General features: G+C 51.3%; 2 protein-coding genes and 1 long non-coding RNA gene across 34 annotated transcripts in view; 1 reads left to right on the top strand and 2 right to left on the bottom strand.

Annotated features, from left to right (window-relative positions):
- LOC110478060 (scaffolding CK1 anchoring protein H) overlaps positions 1 to 14,545 on the bottom strand; it is a 42,296-nt gene extending 27,751 nt beyond the window's left edge. For 7 of the 13 annotated variants that reach the window (XM_085572783.1, XM_085572785.1, XM_085572786.1 and 4 more), the window contains exons 1-2: positions 13,863 to 14,545; positions 12,884 to 13,067 (exon numbers count right to left, since the gene is read on the bottom strand). In XM_085572783.1, the coding sequence (XP_085428909.1) occupies positions 12,884 to 12,938 (55 nt within the window). In that variant the 5' untranslated portion in view covers positions 12,939 to 13,067; positions 13,863 to 14,545. Of the gene's footprint in view, positions 1 to 8,806; positions 9,154 to 10,356; positions 10,638 to 12,883; positions 13,068 to 13,862 lie in introns of those variants that run through there. The other 6 variants (XM_085572784.1, XM_085572796.1, XM_085572795.1 and 3 more) reach the window with 6 other exon arrangements.
- A 34-nt stretch (positions 14,546 to 14,579) lies between these two features.
- Positions 14,580 to 16,536, top strand: LOC146768530 (uncharacterized). The gene is made up of 2 exons (XR_014953189.1): positions 14,580 to 15,201; positions 16,254 to 16,536. It is a non-coding gene; the product is annotated as an uncharacterized LOC146768530 (long non-coding RNA).
- Positions 16,503 to 19,718, bottom strand: part of LOC146768529 (protein scribble homolog) — a 36,238-nt gene continuing 33,022 nt past the window's right edge. For 19 of the 20 annotated variants that reach the window (XM_085572803.1, XM_085572806.1, XM_085572804.1 and 16 more), the window contains one exon: positions 16,503 to 18,664. In XM_085572803.1, coding sequence (XP_085428929.1) covers positions 18,507 to 18,664 — 158 coding nt within the window. In that variant the 3' untranslated portion in view covers positions 16,503 to 18,506. The remainder of the gene's footprint in view (positions 18,665 to 19,718) is intronic. The other variant, XM_085572808.1, reaches the window with a different exon arrangement.

Here is a 19,718-nt window from a genome sequence, read left to right as displayed (position 1 = left end):
CAGGTCAAGGAATAAATAAAATTTCTCCTGCTCCATCTTGCTGACTTCAGATGGATTCTGCAGTTAGTTAATGGATTTTTATAATTCTGTTTTGCTCTGTTCCAGCCTTTGGGATGACCTATTTGCAGCTGGCAGAGCTCTGAGGCCCTGGGTCAGATTTGGTGCCATGAAGCTGCTGACTGCCAGGCCAGTTCGCCAGTTCTGGATCAAACCATCCACTATTTGGAAAGCAATTCCTCTCCAAATCAGATGTAAGCAATCACATACCAGTTCTGACTGAAACCTCCCTCTGGCATACAAATATCAAAGACAGAACTGGCTTTTAAACTCCTGTCTTTTCACTTCTCTCTTAACTGGTCTTCCTCCATTCCAAGTATGTCCATTATCCCAGTGAAAGGCTGGATTCGGTGGAGGAGCAGTTCCCATGCCTCAGGAAATAGGAGATAGATTACTTACTGTGCCACACTGCCCTGCTATTTTTTTTTACTCCAGAACTGTGTATTCCATGTATTTTGTAGGGCATTCCATATTTTAAGCCTTGGTTCTGGTTTTAACCAGAGTTCAGGGAGCACGACAGGTTTCCCCTCAGAGGGACAGGAGCCTGGACACACATCAGTTATTAGAATTATCAGCTCTCTTCCCTGAGGGCTGGATTGTCCTTGATCAGGGGCACCTCAAACAACCTGCAGGAGACTGAGAGGAGACCTCAGTGCACTCCACAACTTCCTCATGAAAGGAAGAGGAGGAGCAGATACCAATATCCTCTCTGGGGTGACCAGTGACAGGACCCGAGGGAGCAGCTGCAGCTGGATTAGGGGAGGATTAGGTTGGGAATTTAAAAAAGGCTTTTCCCCCAGAGGGTGACTGGACACTGAACAGGCTCCCTGGCAGAGTTCAGAACATTTGGACAACACTCTCAGGCACAGGGTGGGACTCCTGGGGATGGTCCTGCTCAGGGCCAGCAGCTGGACTCAATGTGTGGCCTCTTCCAGCTCAGCCTACTCTGTGATCCTGTGACTCCAAGCAGGGGTTGGCTCCCTGTTTGAACTTCACCTGCAAATCTATTTCCTGCAGCTTCTTTCACCCCAGAAAAAGATAAACGTTGTATTTCTGGAATTCTGAACGACCAAAGCTGTCAAGGAATGTAAGCAACAAACTGAAAATACCCCAAATGTAGGTTTTCAGCCTGTAACTACTGATTAATAGAGAATTTTACTTACTTACATGCTTGTATATTTTATTTAATTAGAAATTTCATTTTATTTTAATTGCTGGTCACAGTTTACAAAATCTCCTGACATGAGTAATGAGGGTTTGGGGGAGAAATGAGAATGCTAAAAAGAATAAAGTGTGGCAATTTGCTTGGGGGGGGGGTATCTTTATAATGGGTAACAAAATATCTTTTTATAATGGGTAACTGTGTGCAGTTACAGCTCAGGCACTGAACAGTCAGCAGGTACAGGAAGAGAGGAGCTCATGCCAACCCAGCACCTGCAGCTCTGAGCAGCTGTGTGATGTGTTCAGCCAGAAGGAAGCCTGAACATCCCTCCTTCCATTCCCATGACAATATTGGAAAACTAAGGCCCTGAAGTCTCCTAGTCCAAAAACCCTGCAGTGCACCTCCAGAAGGGAAGAGGAAAGTTCAAGCACATCACCAATGTCCTCCACACCTTCAATAGCCACAATTTTACCAGGAAAGGTTTCCCAGGAAGAGTGGGAGAGAACTGCCCCAGCACTAGACATGAAAGGAAACGAATCCTGCTACATCCTGACAATATGGCCTGGGAAAAAATTCCAGCAATTCTTTGAAGCTGGATGTTTTGAGCAGAAAACACTGATACAGGAACTGAGAGATTCTTCAGATCACTGAGCAGACTGACAACATCCCTACTGATCCTGCAGCCAAGCCCCTGCTGCTTCAAGGAAAGAAAAAAATCCAGAATGTAAATTAGGCAGCAAAGGAGGAAATCTACTTCTCCCCATCACCGAGCCCTTAGGCCTTGGGAAAGTCTCTATAAATGAACTGCAAACAAACCATAGCCAGGGCAGCAATTGAGGTGCTCATACACAGGCTCTTCATGTCACCCGGCATGCCTGAAGGTACTTGGCCTGGCCTCCAGCTGCTGCCAAGGAGGCTGTGGGTCTCTGCACGGCAGGTGTCATACTTGCCAAGCTTTCAATGCCCAAAGGCACCTGGAATATCCCAAAACCCCCAGGTTTCAGAACCAGGATTACTCCTCCACGATCAGTGACCAAATGCATATGTACAGTGTGCCTATCTGCACCCCCTTACAAGTGATGGAAAACAATAATATCCAAGAAATATGGGATAGGATTCATTACAGACATGCTCATGTTTGGCCAAATATTCTCTTAATTTTTCTCCCAGACTTTAATAAATCAGCCGGCTAAAGCCTCAGTGCTCAGACCTCAACTGTTTTAACTCTGAGATTTCCCCTTACCCTGTCACACAATCCATCCTACCAAGATCCTGCTTGGAACTGTCAGTGCTTTATACCAGAATTTACCTAGAGGATGGGAAGCAGCTTTGACAGGAGGATGAGTCAAATTTTGGGGACACACTCCTGCCTGTGAGGGTGGGGAGGCCCTGGCACAGGCTGCCCTGAGAAGCTGTGCATGCCCCATAACTGGCAGCATTCAAAGCCAGGCTGGATGGGGCTTGGAGCACCCTGAGCTAGTGGAAGGTGTCCCTGCTCATGGCAGGGGTGGGGAACTGGATGAGACTTAAGGTACTTCCAACCCAAAACATTCCATGATTCCTTCCAAATATCCCATCTAAACCCTGTCTTTTGGCAGTGGGAAGCTATTCCCTCTTGTCCTGTCACTTCAGGCCCTTGTCCAAAGTCCCCCTCCAGCTCTCCTGGAGCCTCTTTTGGCACTGGAAGGGGCTCTGAGGTGTTCTCAGAGCTTTCTCTTCTCCAGGCTGAACACCTCCAGCTGTCCCAGCCTGGCTCCAGAGCAGCAGGATTCCAGCCCACACTTACGTGTCACAGTGTCATTTCTTCAGACATTCTAGAAGTCTGTTACCTTATTTCATGCACTTCTCTGCTATCCTAAGTGATCATTCTATGAAATTATGTCCATAAATTTAGAAGTATCACCACTCATGATCAGAACCTTTAGAACCAAACCTGCAAAATTTAGTTTCTCCTTTTAATGCAATGGCTGGAACAAGCATGAGCATAGACAGGTACACAGAACAGTGTGGAAACAACCACGGAATCTCCTGAGTTGGAGGAGACACACAAGAGCCATCAAGCTAAACTCCTGACCCTGCACAGGAAGCCCCAAGAAGCCCACAGAAAGAAGGTGGTAGGAGTACTGTTGGCACTCTCCTCCACACACAGATTTGGGCTGGTGGCTGGGTTTGGCAGGAGGAAGCTGCAGAAGAAGAGAAGGCAGCTCTGTGGCTGTTTGCAGGAACTCCTCCCATGCTCGGGGGCAGTGGATAAAGGAGAGCACGAAGCAGCTTGTTGGAAACCTAACAAGTGGGAGATGAAGGCGGATGGAATGGGCTGAAGAGAAGCAGAATCCCGGTCTGCTCCACCCGTCTGCCTGGGCTGTGTCAAGGACACTGCACAGCTGCTGCAGCAGTGCATGGGGAGTCCAAATGGACTCACTCCCCTCCATGGTCAAAAACCATCAGGAGAGGAACAGGTGGAAAGGAAAGAGCAGGCAGGTCTCAGCCATCCCTGTGCTATGATCAAGGTGGAGGTGATGAGGCAGTCTCCAAGGGAAATTTCCCTTCAGCTTGGCCTGAGATCTGCTTCTGTTCTCACTGCTATAAATGGGAGTGACTTTACTGGCTGTGATCCCAGTCACATGCATTTGGTTTTGAGATTCCTAAGAGCTGTCAGACCCCCTCAATAAAGGGAAAAGTCAGACATGATCACAGCCTGCAGATTCCTCCACATTGAAAAACACTCAACCGCATGGAATATTTAATATAAGGAAAAGTGTCTGTCAGATGAAGCTGGAGGTAAAAACTATCCCTTTGCCTCTGGATTCATTATAGGAGCAGAAACTAGGAAAAGCACAGACCTGTTGATGTGGGCAGCATTTGGTGCCTGTCCATATTATGTTTCATTTCAACAGACTTTTACTGGGTTTTTTTCCCAGCAGAGCAGCAGGGAATCACAGATTCAGACATGCTGTGATCACCACAAAACCCTACAGATTAAAATAAATAAATAAAAGGACCTGCCTTTCTCCAAAGCCTTTGTGCCAGGTGCAAAATCAAGGGCACTGGACCATGTTTGCCCAGTCTAAGCAAAAGGGAACCAGCTCAGTGCTCCCTTTGTCTCTCATCTGCTGTGCCTGGTACCAGCCCTGCTGATGCCTCAGCACCTGGGGCTGGCTCCATCTGCCTCCTCGTGCTGACTCCAGTGCTTGTTGTTACGTGTTCTGCCTGCACAGCCAGTTCCCAGGCTGCCTCGCTCAGGTGATCCCTTCCCTGGCTGGACCTGCTCCACTGCTTTGGGACACTCCCAGGAGCTGAGGCTGCCTGAAGCACCCAGGAAGGAACTGCCTGTGAGGAAACAGGGCTGTAACCCAGAGTCTGCAAAGGGCTGGGAAGACCCAATCTGCTCCCCAGACCCCTTATGTGCAAGTACAGACAGAAGTTCCTGGGCTCAACCACCTCATCTTCTCACTGCCCTAGACCTAGCACCAAGAAAAGAAAGACAGCACAGACAGACTGTTCTTCAGCCACACTCTGCACAGCCAGCCACAAACTCCTCTGTGCTATCAACACTCCAAGGACTTCCAAACTATGAGTGAGAAATGAATGAAGGCACTTTTGATCCCTGTGATGGGCCTCACCTGGCCTGTACACCATACTCAGTGGCATCCCTGACATCTAGGGTGGGCTGTGAAAAAAATTAATGTTTCCAAAATGGCTCTTATACATGAAGTTTACAAATCAATTATTTAAAAGAAAATATTTGGCCTCAAAAAAAAAAAAGGAAAGTTCCTATGCAAAGAGACTGCTGATGTTCTGGGAGGGTTGAGTTTAGGAGAGGACAACAATGCCTGAGGGAAAATGACTGGAGCAGACATGGTGACAATGAGACATGGAAAGTGTTAGCTTGCTCTCAAGAAAATGCTGTACTTGGAAAATGATCTGGGAAGGGACTTGTCTCCTTGAATATGGTTTAAGGTGTGGGGTTTTTTAATTCTGCACTGTGTGATGGAAGGACAAACCAGTGCCTTCTGATCTCACTGCAGAGGAAGAACCTGTATGAACAGCAGGACATGCTCGTCCTCACCAGAAGCTGCTTCTGCATGCGCTCATTTTCCATCCCAAGGGTTGGACTTCTCCTGAAAAGGATCCTGCTAGTCTTACATGGCTGCAGGATCCGTAGTTCTGAAGTGCAGCCCAGAATTTCCTACTTTGGTCAGAACAGGTGGCCATGGAATTGTGCAAGAGCTGGGGCAAAGAGGAAGCTGCCCAGAGAAGATGTGGCTGCCCCATCCCCGGAAGTGTCCAAGGCCACAACGGATGGGGCTTGGAGCACCCTGGGCTAGTAGAAGGTGTCCACAGCAGGGGGTAGGAGAAGATGTCTTGAAGGTCTCTTCCAACCCAAACCATTCTGTTGCTGCATGATAATGGATGCTGGACCCCTTCCCATGAACTGCTCTTCTCACCAAGGAGGGCTCAGGCACATTCCTCACAACAGGACATGGAAATACAGCCAATAACCTGGACTAGGCACTGTTTAGCTACAACTGCCTCTGCCAAGTCCTAATTCTTATTTTTTCTCTTTCCATTCTTCTCTCTGTATTTCCTGCTGAACCTTACCATGTTCTCCTTCTCAACGTCCTCTTCAGGCAACAGGTTCAAAGCCTGGGTTACTGTCAGAATTTCTGGCTGGAATTTGTTATTCCTGTCACAATGCCATATAATGCTCCCAGACCTTCTCCTGTGGTCATCTGAACCCTGATTAACTCCATGTTAATCATCTGAGAGAATGTCACCCCATTCTTCAGTCTGGATGGTCTTACGTGGATCTCAGTCATCATTAAAAAACAGACAGTACCTCTGCCTGCTGCTGGGAGTTTCACTGCAGAAGTTTTGGCCATCGGATGAGAAATTGCTTCAATTAATCCATTTTTCACTGAGCTTCCAGAGATGGCAGCTGCACCGTTTGTGTTCATACATGTGGCCACTGACCCTGATAAATGGCTTCAAGAACTCTTTCTGTGTCTCAGATGAGCAGTGAATGCCCTGAATGCTGCAGGCATGTGGCAGAGTAGAACTGGTACCTGGTCTGCACCTCCAAAACCCACTGGACTCTCACTCATCTTTGCTTACTAGGGCAAGGGATCCCACAGAACATTCTTTACTGGCGAATCAGAAAGTGGCCAGACATTTGGAATATTCAGGGGATCTTTCTGCAGGCCAGAGGAAGGGAAAACTGGCAGAAGAATTATATGTTGTAATTTTCTTTGTGAAGTGGTTACTGAGACACCTGTCAACGTGTCCCACAGTAGCAGCATGTGAACCTGTCAACCTTAACTGTCCCATGCAGCAAGGGTACAGAGTGGACAGGGAAATCTGAGCTGTGGGAAGTCACCAGCACAAAATCTGATGTTTACAGCAGCTGGAAATGAAATGTCATCCTGCACGCAGCAGATTATCTGAATAATCACGGAATCCTTTGGACTGAAAGGCCCCTTGAGACCCTCGAGTCCAACTGCTCTCCCAGCAATGCCAAGGCCACCACCAACCCATGTCTCAGACATCTACGACAGCAATGCTCATGTCACCTTCACTATCCTGCAGCCAATCCCTTCCTGTGCATTTTTATTCAAAAGGTTGCAAGTATAAGGAAGGCTAATATGGACAACTTAAAAAAAAGGACAATCCATGTAAGGTCTAATTTGGAGAAGAACTATGTGCTGCCCTTGAATTTTACTTCCCCCACACACAGATTTTAGAAATGCACTCATCAATCTCCTCTTCCTCATTAAGACTACAAAAATCCAGCAAATGGGGCCTGATAAGCAGTCTAGACGTGTCCCATGTAATTGTAAAATGCAAAGAATTCCAATCCTGCAGGGTTTGGAAGTGAATTTCCATTGTCTGGAAAGTTTTGGTTGCCAGAAAAATTGCCTAGAACATGAGTGAATCTGTCCTGAGCCGCAACCCTGCTCTGACACAAGTATACAGACATTTCCACACTTACAGAATCTCAGAATCAGAGACTGGTTAGAGTTGGAAAGGACCTTCAAACCCATCTTGTTTCACCCCCCTGCCATGGGCAGGAACACCTTCCAACAGACCTTCCAGGTTGCTCCCAGCCCCATCCCAGCCTTAAACCTTCCAGGGATGGGGGAACAACAACTTTTTCCTTTGGCATGCAATTTCCCCATAACCATATGAAGAGCAAGACGTTTTCCCTGCCTCAGAATATTCCTATTGCCAGGTCACAGCAAATCCAACTCTCTTTCTACCTCTCAAATGCAACTGTAAAGTCCCTCGGGTAAATAGGAGTGAGACCAAAATGAAAACAACTTTCTCCCCCTAAAATGCAGCTCCCATGTGTCTATCTAATGGGGATGGGACACACCATGCTCTCCTGCCTCCTGATCCAGGGAGAACATCTGCACAGGGAACTGGAAACCGGCACTTAGCACTGCTGCCACTGTCACTGCTCTGGTTGGGGGTAGTTTGCTGTTACTGACCTATTTTTGGCCTCTCTTACAGCTGAGCATATTGCAGCTTCTACAAATCAAATGCTTTCAGCAGCAGAAGGATGTGATCAGTACTTCTGGTCCTTCACAGGGGCCTCTTCCCTTTCTAACTGTTCTAGATGGAGAACCCAATCATCAGGCCACGCAAGATCCACAATTGACCCCTACTGACCCTAACCAATTTAGAGTAAGCAACACGGAACCATCCCCTTCCTGTCCTCACACACGCCCTGAGGTCTGTCAGGCTCACACCTATGGAAAACTCAGCAAGTGCTAGCCCGTGTGCCTGTGCACACCTGTCCACACGCATCTGTCCTTGCTCCTGCCTGTACGTGCATGGCTGTGCCAGGGCTCGTGGGCCGTGTCAGCACTCAGTGCACACCCAATCCCTGTGTGTGGAATGCAGGGGCCTCGGGAGCTCCTTCCCAGCTCCTTGCCCACCGCAGTCCTTGGCCCTCAAACCCACATCCCCTCTGTCCCAATCTCCTGACCATACATCGTTACAGCATTCCTGGTCCAAAGAGAAGCCTGGCTTGGCCTTTGTTATGGGGAGCTCAATCAGGCTGCAAGACTCTTCCCAAAGAATGAGGCTGAGTTTGGGAATACCCACCCCTGAGGGATTTCTCAAAGGGGAATGGACACAATTGTATGAAGTGTTTGATAAGCAATTTTGATCTGAAGACAGAAGGGTCCCTTCCCTTGCCATCCCCGACACAGCTGGGACATTCCAAGTCCTTTCCCTCACCATCTCCAGTCCCTGCTGCCTGCACTGGAACGTTCTGGGTCTATTCTTACCCCATCCCCAGTCTCTGCTGCCAGCACTAGGACATTCTTTCATCCCCCTTGCCTCTCTCATCTCCTTCTGTCTCTCTCCCTTCTCGCCATCATGGCGTGACTGGGAGCTCCTGCCACTGGAGCCTTCCGGCACAGAAGCAGCAACCTCCTGCCCGTGTATTGCCTATGGAATGCCCTGTCCCAGATGCCGGGTGCTCAGTCCTGTGCAGAGGAGCAGGGCAGGCCCTCCCCAGCCCTTGCCCTCCACCTCAGGCAGCCATACAGGTACCCCAGGAGGTACCTGCCCTTCTCCTACCTTACCAGGGAAGCCGGGCAGTGGTGGGTAGGTAGTGGGTCACTCTCTGGCTCAGGCGGCCATGCAGGTACCCACGAGGTCTCCACCCTTCTCTACCTTCCCAGGTGAGCTGGGGCAGGTGGTGGGTCACTGTCGGCTCACTTGGACGTGCCTGCAACCTGATTCACCTGGGAGCCGGGCGAGCGAGGCTCCACCCAGGGCAGAGCGGGGGTGAGTAAGAGAGAGAGAAAGGCAAACTCCGGAGAGCTATTCCCTCCCCAGGCGCGCAGGGAGCCAGAGATAAGGGCTGCGCATTCCTGAGCCGCCGGAGGCCTCTCCCTTCCGTCTGCCCCGAGCCTGTCAAACCAGCTCGGGACTGGCAGTGGGGCAGTGCCGTGACACAGACCCCAGCCCAGACCTCGGCCCCCAGCCCCGGCCAGGGCCCCTGCACGCTGGCCCCAGCCCGGCCGTGGCCCTGCGGCTCCCAGGAAGGGGGATTTGGGCTCCTCGGGCACTTTTCGTGCTCTGGGCCTGTGGGGGACACACGAGCAGCAGCTCCTGGGCAGTGGCAGCGTGGAACAGGAGGGATCGGTGGCAGCGCCCTCTCCCCTGCGGCGGCACCGCGCCCCGTGTCCCCAGGGGTGCCGTGGAAGGGGCTCTGGGGAGACAGCCGTAGCCTCCTGTCTGCCCCCATCACCGTCCCGCTCCCGCAGCCGGGGCCCCGCGGGCAGGGAAGGGTTAAGCGAGATTCCCCGCAGCCCCGGGCGTGGCAGCGCCTGTTCCACCTTTCAAGTCCCAGCTCGTCCCGCCTGGCCGCCGCCGCCGCGAGGGCCGGGCCGGGCCGGCAGTGACTCAGGCGGGGTGGGGGAGGCGCGGGGCTGAGGGGTCCCGGCCTGAGGGAGGGAGCGAGGGCCGGGCGCGGCTGGGCTGTCCGCAGGGTGGGGACAGGTTCGGGCTCCGCACGGAAAGGGCACTGAGGGGCTGCAGAAGGAACAGAGCTGGGGGAGGGTCTGGAGCACCGATGTGAGGGAGCTGGAGGGCTCAGCATGGAGAAAAGGGGGTCAGGAGGGACCTTCTCGCTCTCTACAACTCCGTAACAGGAGGGTAGAGCCAGGGTCTGCTCCGAGGTAGAGAATGACAGGATAAGAGGTCACGGCCTTAAGCTGCACCAAAAGAGGCTTAGGTGGGATATTTGGAAGATTCCTCCTGGAAAGGGCTGTCCAGCCCTGGCACAGCTGCCCAGTCCCCATCCCTGAGGAGACTGAACAGTGATGCAAATGTGGCACCTGGGGACATGGGCTAGTGCTGGTCCTGGGAGTGCTGGGGGAGCAGTTGGACTCTGTGATCATTGAATCATGGAACGGTTTGGGTTGAAGGGACCTTGCACCTCATCCAGTTCCACCTCCCTGCCATGGACACCTTCCACTGTCCCAGGTTGCTCCAGGCCCTGTCCAGCCTGGCCTTGGACACTGCCAGGGACGGGGCAGCCACAGCTCCTCTGGGCTCCCTGTGCCAGGGCCTCCCCACCCTCACAGGGAAGGATTTCTTCCCAACATCCCACCTAAACTCACCTCTGGCAGTGGGAAGCCATTCCCCTCTGTCCTGTCACTCCAGGCCCTTGTCTGAAGTCCAGATCTCTTGGAGCCCCTTCAGACACTGGGATCGAGGTAACGATTCATCAACTGACTGACTTCTCTTCTGTGAACAGAACACTTCTTCTCTCTGATGGAATGTAGTGTTGTCTTTGTTTACATCTTTGATATAATCCCTCTTCTGTCATCAGGAAACTGCAAAGGATCTGTTTTGAGGCCCCAGAAATGACGGCATTGCTGGTAGTGTTGTGGTTATGATATGGCTGTTTAAGGCAGGACCTATCAGACTGAACACTGGTGGCTGTATCAGCACCAGCCATCCTGCAGACCTTGGAACGGTGCCACTATGTACGTGGGGGCAATTCAGACCTTCGGCCAAAAAGATGAACTGCAGCTGAACCCCACTGGATACAAGGAAGCTACACCATCTATCTGGTATCTCAGATATAAACTCAGATTGGATAAGCAGTGCCCCTGGTTGGAAGCTGTGATTCATAATGAGCTGAACCAATCCTGACTGTAAGGAAAGCCAGTTTCAATATGAGTTTGGAGCTTTTCCCTGTATGACACTGAAATATGAATTGGTGAAACCCCTCAGAAAGTCAAGTTTAAACTCTTTCATTAGTTTTTCTACAAGGTTTCAGTGTGTGGCTTTACAAACCTTTTATCCTTAAATAATGTTGATTTGTAGTAAGAGTCTGGAATGACCTATAAAGGAACTTAACATCTTTGTGAACTTAGGCTTTTAGATTCTATCAGCCAGCAAGGGACCTAAGTTATTCCAAGATGTTATTACATGAGGAAAATCCCAGTGAAAACACACTGGCCTTCCCCAAGCTTGTGGTCAGATCTACCCTCTGCACCTGCACTTTTGTTTCAGCCTTTATCTCATACCAGTTTAATCTACTTCATTAAGTCTCATAACCAGTATTTGAATAAAGTACTTCTCAGTAATGTAAATACAATTATTACCTTTCAGTCGTCTCACTATTAAGAACAGAAAACATTTAAAACCTTTCCTTTTCTCTTTTTCCCACCACTTAAATGGTATTGGTAGACCTTTTCTGTTCCAGCTTTTCAGAACTGGCTTTCAAATCTGAATATCAAACAGGATGCTTTTACTTTTGGTTTCACTACTGTATACACAAATACATCACCAACATTTTATTGGAGTAGATTTGACTTCTCCTGAGCCAATTTCTTTTGTACTCCAGAGTGAATATTACCTGGAATTGCTGATTTTAAAGCTATTCCTAATGGAATAAAATGGCCTGCATCCTTCCACTTGGGAATTAATAATAAAGTTTTGCTGCTTTTCTATTCTGAATGTTGGTTGTATTTATTTTCTTGTATAATTTCCAATGTACTATTGGTTATTTTAGAAAATCTTCTTTCACTGTAAATGCAATGTACGTAAGTGGTGTTTGGTTTTCATGAATTACAATGTGTTTGCATTGTTACACCGGATTAGTGCAGTAATCCAAACTGGGTAATTACTGTTTGTCACCAGTGTCTCACCAGGCTCCCTCTGCCAATGGCCTTCTAACAAAGGACACTCATGTCCCAGATTGATGATGTCTGGATTAACGACATGGGGTAAAACAAAGCGTGTGGAATGACGTGAGACCTAATTTCAGACTGCGGTAGCTGCTTCCACCAGGACTGCAGCTCTCAGAGCCAGCAGAGCACGGCAGGGAGCACCCTGAGCAGGAGGGAGAACACCCTGAGCAGCTAAGAAAATGCCCTTAGCAGCTGGGAGAACACCCTGAGCAGCAGAGATAGCACCCTAAGGAGGTGGGAGACACCCTGAGCAGGGGGCAGCAGCTGGGAGAGCTCTGCTGCACTGCTCTCCCCAGGAATCAACACAACCCATGTGTGCCAGACAGGACCTGCTGGGGTAGTGCTCCAGCCCTCAGTCTTGGCAACAGCATGAACAGGAGCACTGCAAGGGGTCTCAGCACTTATTAAGAGAGGATTGCACAGGTTTGTGTCCTCAAGTACCACAGAATTCAGAACGTGTGGGGATATGGCACTCCAGCACATGGTTTAGTGGTGAACATGGTGGTGCTGGGCTGGTGCTTGGTCATAGTGCTCTTACAGGTCTATTGTGACCATAATGATTCTGTGATTCCATGATTTTAAAATTGAAATCATGGAAATTTGACCTTATTGGAGCTTGGCTTCTGGCAAGTTTAGATGGGATACTAGGAGGAAGTTCTGCCCTGTGAGGGTGGGCAGGCCCTGGCACAGGGTGCCCAGAGAAGCTGTGGCTGTCCCTGGATCCCTGGCAGTGCCCAAGGCCAGGCTATGGATAGGGGTGGAGCAGCCTGGGACAGTGGAAGGTGTCCCTGCCATGGCAGGGGGTGGGATGAGATGGGCTTTGAGGTCCCTTCCCACCCAAAACATCCCATGATTCTGTGATTACCACTCAGCCCCTGGCTCCATCCACCAGTGAGACAGTGGCCCGCTGTGATCACTGACAGAATGTGAGGAACAGACACATTACCTGCCCCAAAGGCACCACAAGCACAGACAAGGTAATCTGGAGAGCAGGAACTCATTCCAGAGCCGCTTCTCTAGCAGTGCAGATCCATGGCCTCTTTGATAATGGAGAAGGTGGTGAATCTTCCCCTTGACTCCACATGGGTGACTCATCCCAGCTGCCCCTCTGGGTTTGATCTGCTCAGGCTCTGCATGTGTACATATCAGATTATCTGGGTTAAGTGCAGTTTTGCTTTTGCCCTTTATCTGTCTGCTCTGAAGCTGTTTAACATGATCTGTCTGTTTTTATGCCAGCTCAGTTTCAGCAGTCCCAGGTACTGACTGGCACTGAGCTGGTTTTTTCTGCAGTGACCGCAGGCTTGGTCACTCATCTCACATGTCCCTAATGCAATTCCCACCCCTGCTGTGCTGACAGAATTTGAAAAGTCTCTTCAGTGGTTCCACAAGTCATCCCTCTCTAGTTCTTCACAGTGACTTTTTTGATGTGGAGAAATCCCACATTATTCTAACAAGCAGATCCAACATCTGCATGGAACTCTGGGAGTGAAAGCAGGAATGTGGTCTTGCAGTTTCACTGTTAGAAGTTGTTTGCTTTTTTAAAAAAAACTGCCTCCAATTAAAGAAGATGATGGGGAATAATCTGGGAAGAATCAGTGTTGCATTTATACAACAGGAAGTCCCAGGTGTTTGGGTACCAGGGCAGGAAGTTGTTGTGAGGGTTTGCTGTTCTGTTCTTTGCCAGTGCTCAGCTCTGATGCCTGTCCTTTTCTTCTGGGGATCATCCAGGAAGAGTTCTTGACCTAAGGACAGCCCCTGGGATCAGGTCACCTGGCCTTAACCACAACCTGCCTGGAGGGTCCCTCATGCAGACAGGGGGATTCAGAACATCAAGTATGACCTGAGTAAGAGAAAAACCAGACCTACGTGGCTGGATCAGTCCCCACTCCCCCTCAGAAACAAAGATATCCAGAGCCAGAGCTCACCCTCTATCTTCAGTGGTCACAGGAGACACATTTTAATTCCTAGTCCAGACTGGTCGCAGCCTGAACCTTCCGAGGGGACGAGGTGCAGACACCGATCTCTGTGCTCACCAGGGACAGGACCCGAGGGAATGGCTATGTTGGGTCAGGGGAGGGTTAGGTTGGATTCTAGAAAAAGAAGTCACCCAGAGGGTGACTGAGCACTGGGAGGGGCTGCCCAGAGCAGCAGTCACAGCACCCAGAGGTGTTTGGAGAGCACTCCTGGGACATGGTGGGACCCTGGGGATGGCCCTGGGCAGGGCCAGGGGCTGGGCTCGATGGTGCCTTTTGGCTCCCTTCAGCTCAGCCTCCTGTGTCTCCGTCATTGACTCACACTGCTGCCGCAGCGGGCACAAACAGCTCGGCAGTGGGCACCGCGTCTGCTCTGCCCTCCCTGAGGAGAACAACCTCACGGCACAGCGGCTCCTGATCAGATGTTGGTTTAAGGTTTTTAAATAAACGCGGATTCACCACAACTGCGGGTCGATGTTTTCTGCAGGCAGAGAACTGCACCTTTTCACAGGCGGTGAGCAGCACGGGCCCTGAGCTGCTCCCGGAGCCGTTTCACTGCCCCGCTCCAGCATACTCTGCCCGGCTCCGCTCGGCCTGGGCCCGGCAGCGCCGCCGCGGCACGAGCGCGTCAGCGGGGAGCGTCAGCGAGGAGTGTCAGCGCGCAGCGTCACGTGATGGCGTCATCGGGAGCGTCAGAGCGCAGCGTCACGTGACGGCGTCACCGGGCAGCGCCGCCGCCGCTGCTCTGGGTCCCGGTCCGGCCAATCCCCGCCGGTGCCGCCGCTGCTCTGGATCCCGGTCCGGCCAATCCCCGCTAGTGCCGCTGCTCTGTGCCCCTCTGCCGGCCCGGCTCGGCGGCAGATACGCGGCCGCCGTTGTTGGGCACAAGCGCCCCGTGTCGCCGGTCCCTCTGTGCCCTCCGGGGGCTGCGGCTCAGCCACCGGCACGGCGGGCGCACACGGGGGCGGGATGCACCGGGACAGGAGGAGCCGAGCAGGGAGGTGGCCGTGCCCAGGGCCCGGAGGTGGCAGCGGGGGCTGTGACGTGGGAGGTCCCGCAGGGCTGCGGCTCTGGGCTCTTCTGGTGCTGCATCGCTGATGGTGACTGAAAGCACAGAACCATCAAGAACTCCGCGCAGCAGGACCGAAGTGGCACTGAAGTGCGACCACAGCCCCATCTCCGGCAGCTGTTGGTCTCCAGAAGCAGCTGGAGGCCAGTGGGCAAGGCTGGAGATCAGCATTTCCCAGGCTCCGGTTATCCCGGGTGTTCACGCGCCAGAGCTGACAAACAGGTGAATTTGTTGGGGTTTGCAGCTTCCAGGACAGCCCCTCCTGTCCGTGGGCAGACAGGAGCAGAATCCCACAGTTATTCCAGACACCTGTTTGCTGTTCTGTATGCAGCGAAATGCAGGGAAGGGCCAACAAAGCCATCCCTTAGCTCACAGACCAACAGCAGACAGCACTGATTCCTGGAACCAAGAGAATTTGCATTGGCAGGATTAGAGGGGTAGGCAGTGCAGGTTCACAGCTGGAGTTGTGTCCAGATGTGACATTTCCTGCCCTCCATTTCCCAGAGCCCAGCTGTGAATTGCTGCTGCTGCTCAAGGCCGTCAGCTGCAAGAGTTTCTTGCAAACCTTGCAGCCCAGCCACCTGTGCTCTGCTTTTTGCCTGTGCCACCTTGAAGATCATTCTCCCTATATATTTAACTGGGTTATTTCTGTTCCTCTTTATATAAAAATAATAGAATCATAGCATGGCTGGGCTTGGAAGGGGTCTTAAAAGACCATATAGTTCCAAACCTATATGAATAATGCCCAAGTAAATATCCCTAAATAAACAATTCCCATTGATGATGTTTCTATGTTTCCTTTCGTCTGAAGGGTTAAACTACTTCCCATTACCTATTCAGGGTTCAGTTGTGGGGGACAAATTAAACACACAAAGAGAGGAACCTGGCAGTAAAACTGGCCCATCAAACAGCACAGGGCCGAGGACAGAGCCTGTGTGATGCTGTTCAGTCCTGAACCCTCCCCGACCAAGGGCCAAGCTGCTCCTCAGGTGCCACGGCCACAGCCAAGGCCCCTGTTCAGCTGTACCTGTCACACAGGTGGAGCAATAAGGCTGAGGTCTGGCCTCAGGAAAAGGAAATCCACCCTCTTCTGAGACTGCTGCTCCTTCCCTGGGGGTGGCACAGCATGGTATCCATCCTCTGAACCAGACTCAGGAAAACCTGACTGAGCTACAGGAAATAGGGCTGGTTTTTACCAATCAAATTACTTTAAAAAGCTTTAATAATATAAATGAAATAGCGTTGAAGCTTTTTTTTTTTTTTTTTAAACACAGCCAAATAAAGAAAGCCAAGAGACTGAAGATCTTGCTGGTATCACTGTGTTTCATATTGGGTTTTTCTTCCCATCCCTGACTACGGATATTCTCAGCTGGCAGTAATTGGGGTGTGCATTAATTCGTGCTCCCAAAAGCAGGAACACCAGGAGCATCTTTGCTGGATCATGCAGTGAATAACAACCACCAGCAAAGCGTTGATACTGAAACTGCCGACTTGACACAGGGCAAACCACTGTGACTAAAGGCTCTAAAACGTAAAGTAAACTTTATTATCCTTGAACCACAAAATAGATTTCTTTGGTTGTACAAATTTCACTAGTTACAGTCTTGATGCGCTAATTTTCCCTCAGAGTCTCTTGGGAGAGAACAGGAGAGAATCCAGAGCCTGGCACCAGGTACCGCACAGGGAAAGGAGAGAAGAATCACAAGTTAGTCACCAAAACCCAGCCAGGATTGTTTCCAAAACTGCTTTTGTTAAAAAGCAAATGCTAAAATCAGATTTAAAAAGGAAAAGCTCAAATTGCTGATGATGGAGGCAGCTGCAGCTGCAGCATGAGATTATCAGAGTTCCCCTTCACAAGTCTGTAAAATTGAAACATAGTCAGTTAAAATGATCCGCTGGATTTTGGCATGAAAGGAGAGGCTCAACTAAGAAACTGCACCCAAAAAACTGCATCCAACTCTTTCCTTCAGCAAATGTACAAGCAGATGTGCCTGTCAGTGCCCAGCCACTGTGAGGCTTAAGGTCCAACCCTGATCTTACTGGGAAGTCAGAGAGCACCAATGAACAGGGAATGGGACTGTGTCGAGCTCGGACCTTCCTCACGGTGAGAGGCAGTGATAAAAAAAACCAAAAAGAAAGGGGTTGTTTCCCCTCACTAGTGGCAGCAGAGGCTGATGGCAGAGTTGGGAGCAGCAGCTGTGACTTCCACATCTGCAGAGCTCACAATTCAGAACCTGCTCACAGCCCTTGTTCCACATGTGGAAACCAAGGCTCACACCCCCACTCGATATTTATCATTTTCCTTTTTCCCTCTTGTGTGGGCAAACATGCATTTTCCCTGTCCTCCACGGGAAGGGGCCTGAAGCCAATGAGCTGGCAAAGTGGAACTGTGTGGTTATTGCAAGGCACAGGCCAGCCCCATCCTGCTCCTGGTGCTCCCTGCCAGCCCACACCACACCAGGCACCCCGTGACATCCCACTCAACCCTACAGCCAGCATGGACACTGTGGACTCCCCACCAGCACCTCCATGTGTAGGATCCTCTAACTCCCAATGTGACCCCATCAACTCCACATTCTACCCATCCCCAGTTCCTGAACTCTACCCACTAAGGTACCTACTGTCACACCTCCCACCTCTGCCACCATGTCCTGCTCCTACTGCTGTCACACACCCCTGACACCCCTGCTCTGGCTGTCAGCTCTGTCCCAGTCCTGCCCCAGCTGACCAGTTCAGCCCCAGTGCCACAGAAGACTCCTCCACTTGTGTGCTCTGGAGTGGCTCCTGCCGTGGTGACAAAGGGGGATGTGCCCATCCAGGGTGGGAGCTGTCCCAGGACAGAACAAAGCCCCAGCAGGAGCAGTGTCCCATCAGGACAAAGGCAGATGGCAGAGACCTGGCTCTGTTTTCCTTGAACACAGAGTACCAGTGGCAGAGGGAGGCACTTTGCTGGAATTCTGGTGGGTTTTTTCCTTTTTTTTTTTCCCCCCTTCTTTTTGCCTCCAAGCTTCCCATTCCCAAACACTCCCAAGGGGAAGTGAGGTGACAGTGCAGGAGGTGGGAGAGGATGCTTTTTGGCAAAAGACTGGAAATTAAATAGGAGTAAAGGCAGGCTGGACCTTCCTCCCGATTCCCAACAGAGGAGAAGCTCCTTTTAACTACAAAACTCAAGTTGAGGCAGTAACAGCTGGAGCCCAGTACACTCTCACACTCCTACATTCTCCCTGTCCTACTCTTCCCCACACACAATATTTACAGGCTAAAAAGCTGCCCACTGTCCTGGCCACCCTTCCTCTCCATCTGCCAGCAGTCAGTCCAGTGTTGTCCCAGTTTTGGGATGTGCCCCAGTGCGCTGTTGAGTGAGGAACGAGGGTGGTTCACAGCCCCAGAGGAGTCAGTTGGCCACAGGGCTCATGGGGAGCTCGGTCCCAGCCAGAGTCTGTAGGCAGGGGGGCAGCCTGCTGCTGTCCCCAGAGCTCCCGAAGGGCTGTGCCAGGCCAGTCCATTGCCCAGGTGTGGCGGGTCACCTATGTGGGGACAGCGGTCTCCAGGCTTCGCCGGCTGTGCCGGAGCTTCCGCTTGCTGCTGTACAGGGCCATGTCCTCCAGGGCTGAGGGAGCTGCTGCTGATGGATCCCCTGTTCCCAGTGTGTCCTCCTCTGGCTGCCCGTCCTGCTCCCGGTGAACTGCAACGACAAGAGGTGCTGGATCTGAAGACAAAGCCCTGGGTTAAGTCAGGGAAGACCCTGAGAAGAAATCCTTCCCTGTGAAGGATGAGGCACAGGCTGCCCAGAGGAGCTGTGGCTTGCAGCAACCCGGCCGGATGGAAGGTGTTCCTGCTCAGGGCATGGGTGGGACTGGGTGGTCTGAAAAGACCCTTCCCAACCCAACCATGCCGTGATTCTGGCAGCATGCAGCTGGCACAGTTAATGCAGACGTCAAGGCTATCATAGAATGACAGAATGGTTTGTGTAGGAAAGAACCTTAAAGCTCATCCCATACCACACCCTTCCACAGGCAGGGACAACTTCCACTATCCCAGATTGCTCTAAGCCCTGTCTAACCTGGCCTGGAACACTTTCAAGGAGTGTTCCAGGGTATTCCCAGGTGCTGGATTTGGGACAGCACTGGTCTCAATCACTCACAGTAACCTCCTGCCCAGAACCTCCTGGTGGCCTGCAGCTCATGAAGGGATCAGTGGGTACTGAGAAGGAAGAGCCATGTGTGAGAAGATTCCTGCCTGTAACAGCCATCGTTCACTGAATGGGACTGAAGTGCCAAGCTGTATGGAACAGCAAGTGTCCTGAAATGCTTCTGCTCTCCAGAGCAGGGATCCACCCTGACCCGGGTCTGCAGGGGTCCTTTGGTCACAGAGGGGAAGGAGAGTCTTTGGTCACTGGCCCAGCTGGCCAGGAGGGCTTTGAACTTAGGGGCACCACAGAGACATGGTGGGAGAGCTGCTGTGCCTCAGGTGTTGGAATGGGAGGATCCAGACCCTTAATGAAGGATTGGGGCAAGGAGGTGAGGGTCACCCCTGTGTCAGGCCCAGCTGGATGCAGGGAGCTGCACCTGAGAGCTCTGAGGAGCTGACCAGAGCTCACAGGACTGCAGAGACAGGTGACATTCCTGACCAGGGACAGGTGACATCCTGAGGGGATGAGGTCTCCACAGACAGATGGGAGCAGCCTCACATTCACAAGCCTTGGTCCTTGGGGCTGGTGGGGGGGGGAAATTCAACCA

Source organism: Lonchura striata, chromosome 2 (assembly GCF_050655825.1).
Source record: "Lonchura striata isolate lonStrDom1 chromosome 2, ASM5065582v1, whole genome shotgun sequence".
Lineage (NCBI taxonomy): Eukaryota > Metazoa > Chordata > Aves > Passeriformes > Estrildidae > Lonchura > Lonchura striata.
This window is presented reverse-complemented; position numbering and strand designations above follow the sequence as displayed.